Source organism: Mesocricetus auratus, unplaced genomic scaffold (assembly GCF_017639785.1).
Source record: "Mesocricetus auratus isolate SY011 unplaced genomic scaffold, BCM_Maur_2.0 Super-Scaffold_6730, whole genome shotgun sequence".
NCBI classification, from domain to species: Eukaryota; Metazoa; Chordata; class Mammalia; order Rodentia; family Cricetidae; genus Mesocricetus; species Mesocricetus auratus.
In genome coordinates, this window is record NW_024429184.1 from 105,333,499 (window position 1) to 105,351,940 (window position 18,442).

At 42.8% G+C, this 18,442-nt stretch overlaps 1 protein-coding gene across 3 annotated transcripts in view; it reads right to left on the bottom strand.

Annotated features, from left to right (window-relative positions):
• Nucleotides 1–14,181: 14,181 nt before the first annotated feature.
• Tnfaip8 (TNF alpha induced protein 8) overlaps nt 14,182–18,442 on the bottom strand; it is a 116,394-nt gene continuing 112,133 nt past the window's right edge. For all 3 annotated transcript variants that reach the window (XM_013112654.3, XM_040741832.1, XM_005069128.4), the window contains exon 2: nt 14,182–15,741. In XM_013112654.3, the coding sequence (XP_012968108.1) occupies nt 15,176–15,741 (566 nt within the window). In that variant the 3' untranslated portion in view covers nt 14,182–15,175. The remainder of the gene's footprint in view (nt 15,742–18,442) is intronic.

Sequence of the window (18,442 nt, forward strand, 5' to 3'; positions counted from 1 at the left end):
GGAAGAGGAAAGAGACACAACTCAGGCATAGAATGCTTGACTAGAGTATGCAGGGACTCATGCATTCTTGTTTGTGTCTACCCAGAGTATCACACCCTCAGTCCCTACAGTCAAGTCACTCTTGATTGCATCGCTGTATTATGTATTTAGTCCTGAACCAATCATTCTTGGACATGAATGAAATACTGGCCAGAAGAAGGCCATATGTCCAACTGGTTTCTATTTGCTTTTGCTTCATTACTATTGTACGAGCATGTGTGGACATGTGTATATGAGTGTGCATGTGAGCTGGACGTACTTCCCCCGAGGGCCTGCCTGTCAGAAGACAACTTTGGCTGTGGAAATGGCTCTGGTTCTCTCCTTTTCCTCTCATGTGGGCTCCAGGGTGGAACTCAGGTTGGCAGGCTTTTGAAGGAAGTGCTTTTACCTGCTGAACCATCTTCTGGCCTGGTCCAGCTGTTACCACAAGGGGCAACAGTACTAGCTACAGAACTGGACACAGGTGATATGACTGAGGAAAAAATAGGGTATTGCTCCAGTATAACAAGGAATGGGTTTCAGCAACGGATGTCAACTACCACAATCATACATGAGATCTGATCACATATATTCTTAGTTAATCTCCAGTATATTGAATGACGATAAGATGCAGCACCAGAAATCAAGAAAATCCATAAAATCTAGGCCACATACCTCTGTTATAATATGGGCAAAAGGCCTATGTCCTAGGAAAGAGCAGATTTAGTCAGTTGAAAGCACATCTTACCCAATAGTCATAAGCCAAGGTCAATAGCTATGAATGCAGAGTAATGTAATAAGTGTCAGTCATCACCCTTCCCCTATACTGGCTAGGTCATGACCTTGGAAATTCCAGGATTTTAAACAGTGGAGCCGTCATAGAAACCAAAGGAAGCCATGGGAAGCAAATTAAGTGTGTGTGAGTGTGTGTGTATGTGTGTGTGTGTATGTGTGTATATGTATTATGTATGTATGTGTTACAGAGCTAATAGAAAAGATGGGCTCTTTTCAGGTGAAGCTCATATGGATTACATTTTGTACACATGGAATTCATGTGAAAGCCACATCCAGGAGCAAGCCTGACTTAGAGAGGACTGACCAGTCGCCGAGTGAGAGATCATGCATCAAGAACACGATCTTAGCTGAGCAGTGGGGAACAAGAGGGCTCATTGTCAGAGAGAACCAGCAGACCGACAGATAAGTTGGAATTTGGTTTTGGTTGAATGGGACTGAGCACAGCCCTGACACCTATGGTTAAATGTGTTATTATATTATAAAAGTAAACAACTGATGTAAAGTGATAGGCAGCATGTATTTCCCAAAACAAAGGTCCACATTTTACTGTAAACCTGAGTCTTCCTTACATATCAACTGCTATGTGTGAAATGTTTTTGGATTTTTGGAATATTTAGGGTGTTTTGTTTTGTTTTGAAATGATTTCTTATTTTTATTTTATATGCATTGGTCTGCATGCATGCATGTCTGTGTGAGGGTATTAGGTCTCCTAAAGCTGGAGTCACAGACAGTTGTGAGCTGCCATGTGGGTGCTAGGAATTGAACCCAGGTCCTCTGGAAGAACAGCTAGTGCTCTTAACTGTTGACCATCTCTCCAGTACCCCCTCCTCATTTAGGGCTTTGTTTGTTTGTTTTGGTTTTTCAAGACAGGATTTCTCTGTATTGCTTTGGAGCCTGTTCCGGAACTCGATCTGGCTTTGAACTCACAGAGATCCGCCTGCCTTTGCCTCCCAGGTGCTGGGATTAGAGATGTGCACCACCAATGCTGGACTAAGTTTTTTTTTTTATTAAAAAAGGCATCCAAAATATGAAGTACTTCTAGTCCCAAATGTTTTGGATGACAGCCACTTAACCTCCTAAATACTCTTGGTATTAGAGCCCCTCTTCATAAATAGCTTGGATGATAGGTTAAGTGTGCTGCAAATCTAAAATTTAGCAACTAGAATTTTCCTAGGAGAGAAAATGGTTAACTACAGAGGAATTTTGACCCACAGACTGGCTTCAGTCCATGCTCAGCAAGCCCTCAGCCCCTTCACATCCCTGCCTGCCTCTTGTAGGTAACAGTCATGGTACTGCAGGTAATACCTGCATTAGGGGTAGGTAGTGGGGTGTCAGGGGTGACAGTGTCGGTGGTGGTGGTGGTGAAGGCTAATAGCAATAGAGCACTTCCCATAGGGGAGGCACTGGTTTTTGTTTGTTTGTTTGTTGTTTTAGTTAAATGTCTTATGTACATTGTGTGCAGCAGCTACAATCTTTTGTATGCAGATAAAAATAAGCAATGCACACACTATCGCGGTCATTTAGTGGCTCCTCATCCATATGCTTAAAAAGCACCAAAGCTGTGGACACAGTAGCAGGAGATCCCAGTTTTCATACTTTCAGCAGCAAGCTACTTGTTGCATCTAATGACTGCTAGCATCCTGCTTTGCATGTTCATGAGCAAGCATCACAGAGCGAAGGCAACTGAAGGAAGTTTTAAAGGCAACTTCTTTTAAGCCACAGAGCATCGTGCAAATGCATAATGGGAAGAGAGATACAAGCCAGCCACCCACTCTTTCTGGAGCACTAGGGTGAGTGGCAGGGGATATGGTTCTCAGTACTGGTTTAGGATTCGAGTCCCAGTCATCTCAGCTACTATACTGTATTAGCTAGAAGGTTCTCAACCTGTGGGTCTGGACCTCTTTGGGAGGGTTGAATGACTCTTTCCCAGGGGTCACCTAAGAAAGGAAACCACAGATATTTGCATTACAATTCCTAACAGTATCAAAATTACAGTTATGAAGTAGCAATGAAAGTAATTTTATGATCTGGGTTCACCACAACAAGAGGAACTGCATTAAAGTGTCCCAGCACTAGGAAGGTTGAGAATCAATGAGCTAGAAGATGTGTTATTTTTGCATTCCAGTTTCTCTTCTGTAAAAGAGCATGATGCTGCATAACTCTGGGTGGCAGAGGATGACATAAAATGTCCAGCATCTCAATGTTGGCACACATAACACTAGTTATGACAGCATCAAGCTCAGGACGGAAAAGTCTAAATTCCAAGATATCCAATGTCTGCAAATGTATGCAAAGGGGATAGAAATCATTTAAAAAAACAGGAAAGGATCAAAAAATGTTTATCTCTACAAGAATTAATCTTGACTACCCAAGATGCCCTACTTCCTCTCTTCTGGAACAAATAATTTTGTCATCTGTGAGAAGTTGGATCAAAATCCCCCTTGGTTCACTCTCAGTTATACACAAGAAAGCTTAGACTTGCAGCAGCCCAGCTCCTGGTTAGGAACAATGGAGCAGGCCAACCCAGACATTCACCTCTGTCCTTGTCCAGATGTCTTCAGAAATGCCATTTGATGAGGTGACAAAAATGTGATGTCATGAGTGATGAAACCATCCCTACCCCACCTCTCCAGTCCCCTTTATAATGCTGCTTTGTGTTAGAAACCCCTAATGACAAACTCCCTAAAACCAGCTGTTACTCCCTTGAAAGTATGATTCAAAAGGTAAGTGGAGGGTGAGAGACTGGTGGGTCAGTCTTCACAGTGTAGTCCAATTGTGTATTGTCACTACGCTGTTACCCCAAAATACTTGTTAGGGTCTGAGAGAAGTCAACAGTCACGTATGCAATAAACGAGCGCTTTATTCCAACATATTGGGGTGGCGCATAGCGACCCCCAAAGAAGGTCACAAGCTCCTTAAGTGGAGTTAAGGGAATTTCAGGGAGGAGGGATTAATCTGGGGCTGATTGGGGGAGGAAAGATTAGTCTGGGGGCTGATTGGTGGGAGGCCTAGTGGTCGGGGACTGTCTTTAGTTTTCAGGAGACGGTGGTCATCTGCTGAGTCAGCAGAAGGTTAAGGGGGTGGGGGCACCTGTTGATTGGTTGCCCCTGAGTTGTGGTCCTACCTGAGAACTGTTTGCTTAGCTCCAGGCACCTCCAGCAAACAGAAACTAAGGCCTGGCCCCTGGCAGGGGCGATTAGAAACCTGGGCTCTCCTCTGGCTCCCTGGTCCTCTCAATACTATTTGGCCAATGAAGCATCTCAAACCACAGAACCATGGCTTGCTTGTTGACATTGTCATGATTATTGATATCTTTGTAGAATTTGCTGCATGAAGTTGGCAGTCATTACTCCTGAAGACAATTCAGCAATATCTGACGAGTCTCATGATTAAAAGAAACCAGTTGTAAAAGAGAACACACTGAATGGTTATTTTTACAGCAGTTCCAAAAACAGTCAAAAATAATCTCTAGTTCTATAAGAAACAAAATGGTTACTCAGTGTGCGCGGTATACAAGGCTTTGGCTGTTTGGTGGTGGCGGATCAATATTCATTTCACTTTTGTAGAACTGTACTTCTCGACATGTATATTATACTTTAATATTTTTCATGAAAAGGATAAAGATGACAGAGAGAGAAAAGAAGGAAGGGAACGAGAAAGAGGAGAATAAGAGAGGAAACGGAAGGGCTAGAAAGACAGCAGAGGACTTGTAGGTAAACTAACTAGGGAGTTGAAAATAACATTGCTACTGACAGGAGCCAGGAAGTCAAAGCCTCCTTACCAAGCTGGAGCGATGTCTCAGCATTGAGAACATTTGCTGCTCTTGACAGGACCTGCGTTTGGTTCCCAGAACCCACACCTAGTTCTAGAGCAACTGATGTCATCTTTTCTCCTCTGTGGGCACTGCAGGTACATGGCAGCCAGGTGTTTCTGCAGAATCCACTGTTTCGTGAATAGCATAGTTAATTAATTTGTCAGGCATAGATGGGGACTCACCTTTCACATGGACAAGAATGTAACTCTGAACGGGTTAGTCTCTCATCATTTCCTGTATTTGTTTCTAGTAGAAAACAATTCCCTGAAGAAACACCAGACTCCCCAAGTATTGGTGTCTTTGCTGGAGCCAGGAGAGAAAAAATAATGACATGGTATTTAGTCTGTAAAGACAACTTCAAAGAGCTACTCATTCCCGAGTTCATGCCCTGGCAGAGTTCCCCGCATAGTGAAGTCAGGTTGCATGTGTGTGCACATTCCAAAGAAAAGACAGACCCTTCATCAGACCCCAGGAGATCATTTCTAAACTTTGGAATACCCTGCTGGAAATAATGTCTTTGTGTACCTAGGAACCAGAAGGCATAACCAGTTATATGCTAACCAGTTTATGCTAACAATGTCACTGATACTTCGTGTCCACTTTTAAAATTCACTTCAGTTCCTGAGTTATCTTGTGGTCCTTCACCAACTGGAGAAGCTAGAGACTCGGTAATAAGTGACAGTCAAATGGTGTGGCATGCCTCAGCGAACACCCCGGGTCCCACCAGGCAGAGGAGCTTTCTTGGTTGGTAACATTTTCATATGTTGTCACATATTGTGTCTGGAAGAATGGAGGGAGCTATAAAACTCCACTGGAGGAAGTCCCCTGGAAACATTCAAATTGGTCCCTCCTGGACTCTGTTCTGTGTGTTCTCCTTTGCTGACTGTATTCTTGCACTGTAATAAACCATAACCGTGAGTATAACCTTTTCCTGGAGTTCCCTGGGCTCTCCTAGAGAGCCATCAACCCCAAGGGTACAGTTGAGGAATCCCAGAAGAGCCTAGATATGCTTTGACTAGTATAGCAAACAGAAGTGATGCTGGATCTGTCTTGTTATGAGTCATGCGAAGGCCTGGAAACTTCTGCTTGGGGACTTGTGACACTCTTAGAAAATAGGAGACAGAAAGATAAACAGAGACTAGAAAAGATCAAGAGGCCTACTCATCCCAGGGTCCCAGGCTAATCTTTGGTCACACTATGACAGTAACCCATAAGAGAACTCAGTGGAAAGGCAAAAGTACAGAGTATGTAGCATGTACATAGATAGCATTAGCATGCATGAGATCGTGTGGCCAATTTCCAATCCCAAATCCAAACAGGGACTGGTGCGGCTGAGTTCATTTAACTCTAGAAATCATGAGACACAGCTAAATGATTTTTGGGTTTTGTTTTCTTAAAAACACCTAATTTTGGCGGACAGTGGTGGCAGATGCCTTTAGTCTCAGCACTCAGGAGGCAGAGGCAGGCAGATCTCTGTGAGTTGGAGGCCAGCCTGGTCTACAAGAGATAGTTCCGGAACAGCCTCCAAAACCATAGAGAAATCCTGTCTCTAAAAAACCAAAAAAAAAAAAAAAAAAAAAGACACAAACAAACAAACAAACAAACAAAAAAACCACCTAATTTTGCTGATGGCCTGCGATACTTCAATAGGTGACGAATGGCAGCAGAAATGATCAAATAATTCACAGAAATATAGACTGTAGTGCTTAAGAGGCCCTGCCTAAATAACAGCCCGACAATATTTTCCACAACTCAATCCAAAATAATTTTCCTAAATTGAAAGCAAAAGCCAATTTTTACAGGGGATGTGGATTGGATGGGGTTCTCTGGATCTGTTGAAGCCTGTAACTGAATTCCTTTTAGGTTCAGGCTTATTTGTATTGCTTCTTGAGAAACGGCAGAAGGCCAACTATAAACAGTGCCCAGGAAGGAGCAGTCCTCAGCTTTCAGGGTCCTCTGTGTGTGATTTTATCTTTCAAGTGAAAATATGAAAGAGCTGATTCTCTACAAGTTTTAGCGACTTAGGGAGAAAGCTCCCTGGCAAGTCAGGAGCAGGAAACCAGTTTGCTGCTCGCTTTAGCCTATGTGCTCTGTACCCTGCAGGCTTCTACCTGGTCACCCTCTGGTGACTTCCCTGGAGGAGGGGAAGCCAAACTCCCAACACCGGCTGTTTGAAAACACTGTGGAATGTTTCCACCCTCAGACTTCAGGCTCTGTTCTTCGTGAATATTCTAGCAAGGTAAAACTGGGACTGCTCAGTTGTGAAAGTAGAGTCTCCGACTAGGTAAGGGCTGCAAGGTTGCAACTTCCAATGATGAGCGAGGATTTGTGCTTTGGAAAACAAGTGGTCTTAGAAGCGAGCCGAGGACAGTGAGGATCCCCTTTTTAGCACAGGGAAGTGGCAGTGCCTATTGAACTGACAAAAATCTAGCTCCTGAGCAAGGAGAACGGCTTGTGTTGTAAACTACCAATTGTCCCACGCGACAATAAACATATTTACCCTTTAATTCTCTGCCTCGCATTAAGCAGTTGACATAGCTGTCTGCATGCTTTTAAATAGAAAAGTCAAAGTATAGAGTAATTGATTGACTTAGTTGACTTTGTGAATCAAAACACTTTTAAAAATCAGATATTAAATTTTAAAAAAATGTGTGTGTGTGTGTACATATTTTGTGGGAGTCAGAGAAGGACTTGTAAAAGTTAGTTTTCTCCGTCTATCGTCCAGGATCCAAGGATCAAATGCAGGCTTTCAGGCTTGGTGGAAAGTGTGCATTGCTGCAGAACCATCCCACTGGCCCCAATTCAAGTATTTTCCTCCTGTGTTAAGATTAAACTGTAAGTGCCTGATCAGTCGCTTTATTTTCACAAGTCAAAACCAGAACTATGCAGCAGTGAGTGGAGAAGGCAGAAATCCCTCAGCCACCCGAGAAGAAAGGGGTTGACTCATTGACTGCCTGGTCTTACAAAGATCTCATGGAACTCTGGAGAATAGAGCCCGGTTCTCTGCATGTGCAGCGTATTTTCCAAAGCACAGATGTTTTCCTCTTAGCTGGGACTGCTGCCTGGCTTGACAGTGGCATAGCCCTTACCCGGAGCTCAAACTCAACGCTAGGTGGAAAATGCTTCTTGGGAAAGACAGAAAAAAGTCCTTACACAGTGTTGCCCTTTCAGGTATTTCCCTGAGGTAAAAAGGTCCCTGTTGTGCAATATCACTTTAACTAGGCAAAGATGTGTTTCATTTGTTTTTGCTGCGCTTGTTTAACAATGTAACATGTAAAGCTGTGTTGCTTTGTCTGCCTAAGGCACCTGACTGGTCTAATAAAAAGCTGCAGGACCAATAGCTAGGCAGTAGAGGGATAGATGGGGCTGGTGGGCAGAAAGAATACACAGGAGAAAAGGAGAGGGGGGATGGGGAGAAAGGGAGATGTCTGGGGCCAGCTGAGTAGCCACCAGCCAGGCAGACACACATTAGGACATACAGAAAGGTAAAAGACCCCAAGGCAAAACATGGATGAAAAGAAACAGATTAATGTAAGTTACAGGAGCTAGTGGGACAAGCAGAAGCTAAGGCCAAGCATTCATAAAGTCTCTGTGTCATGATCTGGAGCTGGTGGGTGGCCCAAAAGAAAGACTTGTTACAGTTCCCTCTGGTTCTGGACCATATGTAAATGTCCCTAAGGACACCACAGTAATAGAGACACAAAAGTTCAACACTTGGTGGTGATGGTAATAGGTTATTACAAGCATAATATTTCCTGTTATATCATTTTGGAGACAAAAAGTTGACTCATTTCTCTTATTAGCTGTTTCAGTATATTCACTGGGGAGTTTGTATAGTTTTCCTTTTTTTTCTTTCTTTCTTTTTTAAAGCAGAGCCTCATATCCAGGCTATGAGGATGACCTTGAACTCCTGATCTGCCTGCCTCTACCTCCTAAATTCTGGCATGGAATTATAGACATACACTACCTCACCAAACTAGGCTTGCTTTTTGTTTTTTGAAGATTTATTCTTTTTAAAGTAGATGTGTATACTTTTGCGTGGGCACATACACACCTCAATGCTGGTGCATGTGGAAGCCAGAGATGTTAGATCCCCTGGAGCTAGAGTTACCGGCCATGGTGAGCTGGGAGCTGAACTCAGGTTCTCTGCAAAAGCAGTGTTTGCTTTTAAACTCTGGGTCGTCTTTCCAGTCAGTGAACTTGGTATATCATCTTTATATATAAAGTTTTGTGATCTTTACTTGAATTACAGAAAATAAAACAGCCAGAACTAGGATAAACTTTTTTTCCCCTGTCAAATAACATTTCTAAAACTGCTATGAGGGGTCAGCACAGGTGTGTAATTTATATCAAGTCAAACACTAAGTCCAGCTAACTTAGAAAATGCAAGTGTGGAAATCCAAGGCTGACGACATATTTAAACACTAGTATTCCTGTTAACGTGCTGTTTCATTAGAATATTTTAATTTTCTAGCGACCGAACAACACTTAACTTCTGCTAAAACTATCTCAGCCCATGGGTAGATACATTGATCTTCATGTTTGTCAAGGTGGGTTTGTTAAATTACGGCTGAGCTCATATACTCACATCCAGTATCTCAAGGAGCATTTATAACTCTCAATGGGGGACAAACCGAACTTGACAGGTTCCGGATGCGGAAACTATTATTTCAAACCCTCTGTGGCAGGAATCCATTAGAAGTCTGCACTTTGTAGGCTTTTGTTTTACATGTGCATTCATGTGGGGGTGGGGAGTGGGAGGCTTTCCAGAAAATCACGAATGAGATACTGTTATAGACACAAAAAGGGCCACATCTGTGTCACTGACGTTTCTCACACCGACTTTTCTTTTAAACAAGCTGAGCTGTATTTGCGAGTTCTGATAATCAGAAAAATACATGGGTGTGTTTTAAATCTTACTTGTCAAAATGTTTTCAGCCTCCAAACCTGGAAGTAAAGTCGACGCTTTGAACTGATGCCATACTACTCCTTGGCACACAATGGTGGGGGGCTGTCTTGGTGCAGGCACGTGGGTGAGGGGCGCCTCAGGAGCCCATGTCAAACCATCCTTAATTGTGAGCACCTTGAGCAGAGGCACCATAAGGGACAGAAATCTGAGCTACACGATGGTGCCTTCAAATTAGAACCCATGCTGCAACACAGAAAAATGCCTTTGTATAAAATTAGATCCAGATCTTGGAGAATAGGTCAGACCTGTATCGATTTAAATTCGATATAAAGTATCACTATTTGAAAAACATTTTCAGAGGCATAAAACTTTCTCTCCCAGCCAATGATGTGTTTACTATTGCTTTTAGCCATGACGCATTTAAATACAACCAAGGGTGTACTGATATTGTAGCTGTGATATGGAAGTGTGACCTCAAGAAAACTTTAATTTCCTTGGCCTCAGTTTCCTTATTTGCAAAGTAATGAAGATTTTGGCAGGGGAGTTTTGAATATGTCTGGCAGACATATCATAAATATTAATTGTCAATATTGGCTATCATTCACTTATTATGTATGTATGTATGTATCATACTTTTGGCAGAAAATCCATCGGCACATAGCTAGTAAAGTCAGTTGGAACACACTTACTTCACCAATCTAAAGGGACATCATTGGGAAGAAAAAGTTAGAAGACATACAGGAGCACACACCTATAGTCCTAGTACTTGAAGGGCTGAGGCAGGAAGATGATAATTTTGAGGCCAGGCTGGGTTACAAAGTCAGACTTTGTATCTAAAAGAACAAAAACAAAGAGCCCCAAAAGTAAACCATGAAACTTAGAAAATAAAGACACTTAAGATTCCAAACTCAGCCCAGAGGTATCTACCCCAAGCTTGTTCAAATTCTTCCCAGTGCTAGTCCTTCTTGCCAAAAGTCATGCAAAGGCAGGGGAGCCTAGTCACATCAGAAATTAGCCTGCTGCTCAGAAAAAAAAGAGAACCTACATGCACACATCAGGAAATAACTTGCTAATCATGACATTTTAACTGACCTGGAAATACATACTTCCCAGGCAAAAGGTTAATGAGGCAATGGTCTTCAGACGGTTCTGGGGAAAACAAATGACAGCAAAGACTTCCTGCTTCAGCATTCGGTTGACCTTCCATGTCTGTGGGTTCGGCATTTGTGGATTGAAAAATATGTTTTGTTTTTTTTTAATGTGTTTCCAGGAGTCAGCAAGTAAAGGTACCTGCTGCTACAAGTACTTGATACAGGAGTTCAATCCCCAGAACACACAAGGTGGAAGGAGAGTACCAACTCCTGAGAGTTGTCCTTTACCTCTGCAGGCATGCCCCCCCCACACACAAGTAAACACTGAAGAAAGTGTTTGCACTGAACACACACACACACACACTTTTCGTGAGATTATTCCATAAACAAAACATTATTTGCTTTGTTTCCAAATCAGCAGTTACATTGTATAAGTGTTGTAAGTAATCTTAAGGCATGTAAATATAGGAAGATATACAGGCAGAGTAGATAGATACAAATACTATGATTTTCTATAAGGGACTTCAGCATCTGCAGTGTTTGATATCTACAGGGTGGCTTTTTTCATATTTGATTCTTCAGATAAATATTTATTGACTATCATTTCTAGGCCAAGAATGTGCTTGATGCTGGGAATAAAATACAAATGAGATAATTTATAGGCAAGTGCACAAAAATCTAGATGAAGTATTTAGAGGACCAACTGCTCCAGATAGAAGGAATGATTGAGGTCATGAGATTTTTTTCATTTCCTAAAACTTGAAGGAAGTGGTATAATATACAATTGAGATTGTTGAGTATCATTTTGGAGTATGCACTGAACACATTCATAGAGGTGGGGGAGGGGCACTCTAATTTATTGTTCTCTTAATTTTTGTTTTCTCTGATTTATGGTTGTCTTTTTGGCTGCTATAGGAAATAATGTGAATAATGTGGCTTTAAACAATAGAAATTCACTCCCCACCCTCTAGAGGTTCTAAATATGAGTGCATCTGGGTGCTTTCATGGTGGTATTTCTGTGAGGAGCATAGTGACTTCTCACAGTATCTTTATACAGCCAATGGTCAGAAAGGTTCCCTCGGATGTCTGTCATGATATATGCATCTCCCCAAATCCTCACTTTCTAATGCCATCTTGAGGAAGGTATTAGGATTTTAATGTATAAATTTGGATGATACATATTTCAGTGCTGAAGAACTCTTGTAAAATTTAGCTGTTACCTCAGTGATGAAGGTCTAGGAGATTATCTCCTACCATAGTTTAGGAACAAACACTTCTAAAGATTAAGGAAAAATAGAATATAAATAAAGGGAATGCAAAAATAAAAACACCACAGAATGATTTATTTTAAGCCCTTAATTTTGCAAGATCTCTTTAGGTGTACCAGGTAATGTAACTTAAATATCAAGGTAAAAATCAAACATATTAAACAGTTATTATTATTAGTTTAGGTGTTTTTTGGAGGGTGAAGAAGCAAGATCTTAAGTAAGTTAATAAGGGCTATCTTTTATGGCATGGAATAATAAGGGACTGTTCTCTCCAAAAATACATATGAGAACAATGTCTTGGCTTGCTTGTGCTTTTGAGATTAGTATGACAATCAAGGGTGAGATTGCTTCCCATCAATAAACAGGAATTTGGAGCTCAAGAGAAAACCCACGACGGCCAACAAGGAGCAAGGGAGAAGAGTGTATTGAAGAGCACAGTAAAAATCAAAGGCCGAGAATAATGTCATGGGAGGAGAGAAGTTGAAATGGGTTTTCAGTAACAGAAATGTCACACAGAGATGGGAGGGTTTCTGGGGCTTGTTGGATGCCAGCCTTGACAAGGCACAGGGAGCTCCGGGTTCCAGGAGAGACCAGGTTCTAGGCTGCAAAGGGATAAGGCAAAGAGCAATAAAGGTGAGCACTTGGTGTGTCCGTTATAGGGTGTTCTTGAACCAGTTGTCCACGGATACTTTTTTTTTTTTGCCTACCTGGGTGTGCTGGCTAGTTTTACATCAATATGGACACAAGCTAGAGTCATCTGAGAGAAGGGAGACTCAATGAGAAATGTCTCTATAAGATCTGGCTTGTAAGCAAGCCTGTAGGGCATTTTCTTAAACATCGATTCATGGGGGAGAGTCTAGCCTATTGTCAGCGATGCCAGCCCTGGAATGACAGTCCTGGTTCTATAAGAAAACACATTGAGAATGCCATGGGGAGCAAACCAGTAAGCAGTACTTCTCCATGTCTTCTCCATCAGCTCCTACCCATGTTCCTGCCCTGACTTACTTTGATGATTTACCTACCTTTACTGTAAAACTGAAGTGTAAGCTGAATAAATCCTTTCCTCCCCAGCCGGGCGTTGGTGGCGCACGCCTTTAATCCCAGCACTCGGGAGGCAGAGGCAGGCGGATCTCTTTGAGTTCGAGGCCTGGCTGGACCAACAGCCTCCAAAACAGAGAAACCCTGTCTCGTAAAAACCAAAAAAAAAAAAAAATCCTTTCCTCCCCAAGTTGCTTTTGGCCATGGTGTTTCATCACAGCAATAGTAGCCCTAAGTAAGACACTGGCATATGAAACCAAGGAATGCTACCACTGTTCATATGTGCATTGTGTTGCTACTAGAGATCCATCAGTATGACTCAAATGTGTGTCCTACAGATCCAGCAGTATGCCCTAAATTTCTCTGAGGTCTTCTGTGTTACTGAGCTAGAAATTCTCAAGAAGCTGCTGACATCACCATGCATATATCTGCTGTGCAAGCTCTGGTAGAGGAAAAATATAGCAGATCAGTGGCTCCCATCAGATCACACTCTTAGCTTCCTTCAAGTGGGGAAAGGGCTGGTCAAGGAAGGCTTGCTGAGCTCTGTGTGTGAGCCATTTAGCAGTTATCAAGTCCAATCGTCAGTAATGCAGCCATTATGCTAGTGTTAAACATCTAGCAATCACCTACAAGGCTCCAAGAGGTAAGAATTATATTTTCAGCTCAAATCAGGATTTCATATCACTCAGGTACAGACACTTTTTGCCTTTGCTGTTTGTCTTAACTGAGCAAAGCTGGATCTCAGAGAAACCTGATCACTTCCTTCTATTCTAGGATGGGTCAAAGGAGATCTGGGATTTTCATTCTTGGGACCTTTTCTGGTGAATTTTCATCTCATTGCCAATATTCTTTTTTTTTTTTTTTTTTTTTTTTTTTTTTTGGTTTTACAAGACAGGGTTTCTCTGTATTGTTTTGGAGGCTGTTGGTCCAGCCCAGCCTCGAAATCACAGAGATCCGCCTACCTCTGCCTCCTGAGTGCTGGGATTAAAGGCGTGCACCACCACCGCCCAGCTTCATTGCCAATATTCTTGAGGTAGGTAAACGACAGACTCAGTGGCAGTGCCAATATTTAGTGCTGGTGGCTGGGTCTGTTATTTCCTAGATGACAGAGTTGGCCAGTAGGCTTCTATTTCTTTTACAAAATAAGCAAAGGTCTGCTTTATCATCCACACACCTAAAATTATACAGAAATAGCACACACTTGCTGGAGAAAGACACACTCATTGGTCCATTCATCAAAATAGCAAATAAAAAAAAAGATGTCCTTTATTCATGATCCCCGTTAAACATTGAAATGCATCCATCTTTTTTACATTATTAGCAACACCCTTCTATCCTTTCACCCCTCACTCTCCGAAATTAGTCTGATGAGTTCATCTTTAAATTCAAGGCTGTTTTCCTTTTCTTCATGCTACTTACTTTTTATTATCTCAATATCAAAACCAATCTAGAAGTTTTTTTTTCCTCCTGTGTGAAATGAACGTTAATACCAGAGACATTTGTCAGCACATGTTCAAGATGACATCAAAGTTAGGCCCTAAGCAAGTATTTCAAGACAATGACATGCCACTACCATTTTGAGATCTAAGTGTCACTGATGGTACTACAAAGTACAACTCAGCTGCAGACGTACATTCTTACAATGGACATGTTATCTATTTCCACAGTCATGATTTCAGATACTTGGCTTTCTGCTTTCCTAGGAGTTCAATTCCATGGCCTCAGATTTAATTCCTGAATGTCAACGATAATCTGTAACAAAAGAATCGAGTAGCCTAGGAAGCAGAATTGTTTCAAAAGGATCAATGACAGCAAAGAGAGGTCCTTGCCATTTTAAGAGAGATACACAGACATAGTAAAGAAAAAAAGTGAATCAAGATACACAGCTTTGTACATATTAGAAATATCTAATGTGCCACCAACACAATTTCCCTAAAATACAGAAAGCCCAGCGACTGGAGCCACACTCATGTGTCTTTGTGTCATTCTTACTTTTGAATTACCAACCATCTATTTTTCCCACATCCTGACATACATTAAGACATTTTCAGCCAGAATTTTTTTGGCAATATGCTTTTTTTTTTTTCAGCTACAACAAGCCACACAAAAGTACTACCATTAATGTCCAATGGTTGTATCAGCCGAGCCTTTCTGCCATACACGTCATCTTTAAAAGATTCTCCGTCTTCCCTTCATGAGTCAGCAGTGCTTTGTCTTCACAGAGATCGCTTACTTCACGCGCTCATATGTTCTCTTCATCCAACATTTTGTTGATGCCGTCGCAGAGTTTCTGTAAGTGAGGCTTAAATTTTCCAAAGGGATTATACAAGGCAGCCAGAAAATCACAATCTGAAAAATGATCAAAGACATTGTTAACCCGTCCGTGAGACTTGGCGGTGAGGTGGCGCTGGATGATGTCATGCAGCAGCTCCCGGCATTCGTTCAGCAGCCTGGACAGCACGTTGCGGTCGAAGGTGTATTCCACCTGGTGGAAGCTGACCACCGTCATGGCAAGCTGGTGGACCTTCTTCTTGAACTTCTCCATGAGCGCCAGCTCGTCTTGATTGAACTGATTGTTCCTGTGGAGGACGGCCAGCTTGATGACCGTCTTGATGAGGTTCTTGATGACCCTCTCTGCCTCCTTCTTGTTTTGGGTGTACTCCTTGGTGACCCGGTACAGCTCATCCAGCACCTCGCTGCTGGTGTCATCAATCAGGGTGGTGGCGATGGATTTGGATACCATTTTACCCAGGATCTTCTTTTGGGCCTGAACGGCCAGGCTTTTGGAATTAAAGACATCTGTGGCCACTACAAAATAAAAAGAAAAAGAAAGGGCAGAAAGAACCCAAGATCAGTAAAGAGCAAGTAAAACAAAACAACAAAACAAATTTCTAAGTATTAGGGAGTACTTTCCCTCATTCTACCACTAGTTACAGTTTGTCTCTGTTCAGAAAAAAAGAGAATGTTTTATACATTTCTGAGCATTGGGTTCTCATTTGTGGAATTACTGGGATGATGTATAATTAAAATCCTTTATATCTTCTGCTATGTAGTCACTGATTTCTTTATCAGTTAACATTAATAACATCCTTGAAAGTATCTTATGATTTAAAAGGGGCCAGAGGGCTGGAGAGATGGCCCAGATGTTAAAAGGCCAGGCTCACAACCAAAATTATAAAAGTGGCTGGAGAGATGGCTCAGTGGTTAACAGCCCTTGGTGTTCTTGCAGAGGACATGTATTCAGAATCCAGAACCTACTCGGGAGACACACAACAGCCTGTAACTCTGGCTGTATGGGGATCTGACATTATCTTCTGGGCACCAGCACACATATAACACACAGATATGTACACAGCCATATAAAAAAATAAATCCCAAAATTAAGTATTGTGTCTCGTGAGGTGCTAAACCATTATGCCTTCTAGTCTAGCTTAATTGTATAAAAACATTAAAAATTTTAAGTACTTATTTGTTAGGCATCTGCAACCCTAGACAACTTAAAGAAACTCATTTGAGCCCAGGAGGTGCTGGCACACACCTTTAATCCCAGCCCTCGGGAGGCAGAGGCAGGAGGATCTTTGTGAGTTCAAGGCCTGGTCTACAGACTGACTTCCAGGATAGCCATGTGGTTATATAGAGAAACGCTGTCTCAAAAAAGCAACAAAAGAGTGAGAGAAACGCTTCTGGGCTAAAGCAGGCTGAATAGCAAGGCCATGAGACTGAGAAAGATGGTGAATTTACTTCAGAAAACCCAAAGGAGAGCTCTCTTTTACAAGCCAGTTACAGAGAGCCTAAGTGCCTAAGACATTGGTCATCGCTCTCCCAGCCATCCCACCCACTTTGAACTTCACCCCCAGATGTCAGCCTTTGGAAGGTTACACTCCAGAGAGAGCCCAAAGTCAGCCGCAGGGAGAGCTCAAAGCCAGCCGCTGTTCCTGATCCACTGTTTGAGTCTTGAGGAAATAAGCTTATTTCATGAGCCAACGAAACATGCTACATGCAACATACTTGGGAAAAGCGGATCCCGAGAGTTGACTTTTGGAATGGTCGTAACCTAATTTGGCAGATGTTTAGCACACACAAGAAGAGTTGCACAAAATACAGATTAATAACATATGCAATGGAATGCTTCTAGCTTGGGGCCCAGCCCTGAAAATGCTCTGCAGACCAACATCAGTTTTAGTCTACTATGATTACCCCTTCTATGTGCGGGATGCAATCTGAAAGCGTGCCTACGAGTCTGCTCCTTCTCCCTCCCCTGGCTGAGGATCTCAGAAGTGAGGTTCTCTGGGTATCTACTCCACCATAGGGTTCAGGGACTTCTGTTCTCTCTGCACTCGCCACAAAAAAAATGCACTTACGAGCAGCTGAAACACAACCATTTAGCAATGAAGATGAACAACTTGGGGCACTGGCGATGTGAAACGATTTCTAGTTTGCACAAAAGCGGGCATCATCAGGGGGAGGCAAAGTGGCGGAAGTGCCAAACCCAGGCTGGAGGGATGCATGTGAGCAGAAACGGCCTCAGCGCGCGCGCACGTTTCACACCAGATGTGAGGAGGGGACAGAGAGACTCCACACTACGTTGGAGACCCGGTTTCACAGCAGGTATATGGTCTCACACAGGCTATTAGAGAACAGCTCCTAATGCAGCCAGGAACACACAAAGCTGTGCGCCTACAAAAAGGATGTCCTGGTGGATCCGGAAACGGTGCCCTCCCACAATCGTCACACTGTTACAGAAACGCGAAGCGAGAGTGCAGAACAAGACCAGAAGATGTTTTGAAAAGGAAGGTGGATGGGAGATACCAGAAAGGAGGGAGCCAGTATAAGTTGGAGGAGAGATCTGGCACTAGTGAGATCTTCACAGATCTACAAGAATGACACCGACTGGCATTAAGGCTACCTTAAATGCTCTCCCATGATAATGAGATTGATGACTACCTTATATACCATCCTAGAACTCTCATCCAATCGCTGATGGAGGCAGAGGCAGACACCCACAGCTGTGAACTGAATTGAACTCCTGGAAACCAGTTGCAAAGAGGAGTGATGACCAAGGGAATCAAGATCAGGCTGGCAAAACCCACAGAGGCAGCTGACCTAAACAAAGGGGAACACATGGACCCCAGACTGATGACTAAGGGGCCAGTATGGGACAGATCCAGACACCCTCCCACCGAACCTGGGTGACAGAGAGGAGGGCTTGGCAATCTGTGGGACCTTGGAGAGTAGAGCAGTGTTTCTTCCAGGCATATAGAGGGACTCTGGGAACGTGGAGGGATGCTCTCTCAGCCTGGACACATGGGGAAGAACCTGGGCCCTTCCCGGGATGATGTGACATACCCTAAAAATCCCTCATGGAGGCCCTTGCCCTCCCTGGGGAGTGGAGGTGGGATGGAGTGGGGGTGAGGGGTTGGGAGGACTGGGAGGTGGGGGAGGAGGGGAGGGAGAGGGAACTGAAAGTGACATGCGTAAAAAGCTAAATAAAAATATATGAAAAAAAAGA